Below are 1,948 nucleotides of genomic sequence, written 5' to 3' on the forward strand. Positions count from 1 at the left end.
GATGAGATGTATTGATACGTTAGTGCTGCATTGATTTGTTTCTGATTCATGTTCAGCTTTTTACTGATGCAGGTCGTCTGAACTGATGAACTCATATCTAACACAGTAAAGTCTGATTCATCAGACGCATGAGTGAATCGTTACGTTTCTATTAACCTCACATTAACCTCACATTAACCTCACATTAACCTCACATTAACCTCACATTAACCTCACATTAACCTCACATTATCCTGATTTTAAACCAGACGGGTACCAGTTTCATGTGTTTTAACACAGATGCTGATGTTATGGTGTTAGCAGCAGTTAGCATGTGAGCTAACCGTTCTCTCTCTCTCTGTTTTCAGTGGGGAAGCCGATCTCGGTCGTCCAGACTCCCAGTCCCAGCAGTGAGGACATCGAGAGTCTTCATAAAGTTTACCTGCAGAGTCTGACTGACCTGTTTGAACAGCACAAACAAACCTACGGCCTCGACGAAAACCAGCACCTCACCTTCATATGACCTGTTAATAACCTGTTTATAAACACCTGATGTCATATGACCTGTTGATAACCTGTTTCTAAACACCTGAACTCAATATGACCTGTTTATAACTGGTTTATAAACACCTGATCTTCATATGACAAAAACAATCTGTTTATAAGCACCTGACTCTCATACAACATAACATGACCTGTTTATAACCTGCGTAAGACCTTTACATGAAGACCTAACCTTCATATGACCAGTTTATGTTTATAACCTGGTCATAACCACTTGCCGTCCATATGACCTGTTTATGACTTGTTTATAACCTGCATAAAAGCGTCAAATAAAAACCTCACCTTGATAAGACCTGTTAATAAAGTGTTTATAACATCTTGACCTGCATATAACAGAATGTGACTTGTTTATAACTTGTTCATAAACACCTGATTTTCATATCACACATTTATGATTTTCACATTTATGATCTGTTCATAATGGGTTTATGAACAGCACCATGCTAACACTGTTAGCATTCTATTGAGCCCATTGATTTGAGAAATGCTAACAGATCCTATTGATTTCAATTGGAAATGTTAGCATTGCTAGCAGCACTCAGTAATTTGAATAGGAAACATTGCTGTTTGCATAGTACCCTTTGTTTGACTGAAGAATGCTAACATTGCTAACAATTCATATTGCTATAAATGGAGCCTGCTAATATTAGGCTAGCTGGACTCATGGAGTTCATAATGTTCGGTTCACGGTCTCTGTTTCGTAATAATGAGTTCATGGGTTCCACCTGAATGCAGCATCATTCATTTGAATTGGGAATGTTAGCATCGTTAGTATAAAACACAATTTTCCCAAATGCTAACATTACTAGCAGTTTCCATTTATCTAAAGGGGTTTCCACTGGTTTATGTGGAGTTTGTGAGTGTTTTTTAGGTAAAGATGCTAACACTGCTAATAGATGCCTGTTGACTTTAAAAATGTTAACACTGTGTTCAAAGCCCATCGGTTTATTTGACAAATGCTAACATTGTTAGCAGGATCCATTGGTTTGTCCAGGGAATGCTAACAGTGCTAGCAGGCACTATATATTTAAATGGGGAATGCTAACTGTTAACAGGTCCCATTGTTTTGACTGAAGAATGCTAACAGTGCTATCAGAGCCTATAGAAGCTAACTTTGTTTTCATGATGCGTTTAAGAGCATTTGTAAAGATGAGTGTTTGTTCTGTTTCTGTGTTACAAAGTGACATCACACGATAGTGATGATGTAACAGATTATTAACAGGGGGCTGGTGTGACATCACAACAACATTAAATGATCCAGAGGAGATGGTGCCGTGTGATTGGTTGATCTGGACAGAATGTGATTCTGACGACATAAAAAAAAAGTGTTAAAGAAGAAATTTTAAAAAGTTCATTTAACCCTGAAAGTTCTGCAGTTTATCAGTCTGATGAGGATTTTTACTGT

The 1,948-nt window shown here is 37.6% G+C and overlaps 1 protein-coding gene across 2 annotated transcripts in view; it reads left to right on the plus strand.

Annotated features, from left to right (window-relative positions):
• mogat3a (monoacylglycerol O-acyltransferase 3a) overlaps window positions 1–865 on the plus strand; it is an 8,407-nt gene extending 7,542 nt beyond the window's left edge. For both annotated transcript variants that reach the window (XM_084712079.1, XM_084712080.1), the window contains exon 9: window positions 348–865. In XM_084712079.1, coding sequence (XP_084568205.1) covers window positions 348–502 — 155 coding nt within the window. In that variant the 3' untranslated portion in view covers window positions 503–865. The remainder of the gene's footprint in view (window positions 1–347) is intronic.
• Window positions 866–1,948: the final 1,083 nt, after the last annotated feature.

The sequence above is a fragment of the Lutjanus erythropterus genome, chromosome 23 (assembly GCF_056507025.1).
Source record: "Lutjanus erythropterus isolate fLutEry1 chromosome 23, fLutEry1.hap2, whole genome shotgun sequence".
In the NCBI taxonomy this organism is placed as follows: domain Eukaryota; kingdom Metazoa; phylum Chordata; class Actinopteri; order Lutjaniformes; family Lutjanidae; genus Lutjanus; species Lutjanus erythropterus.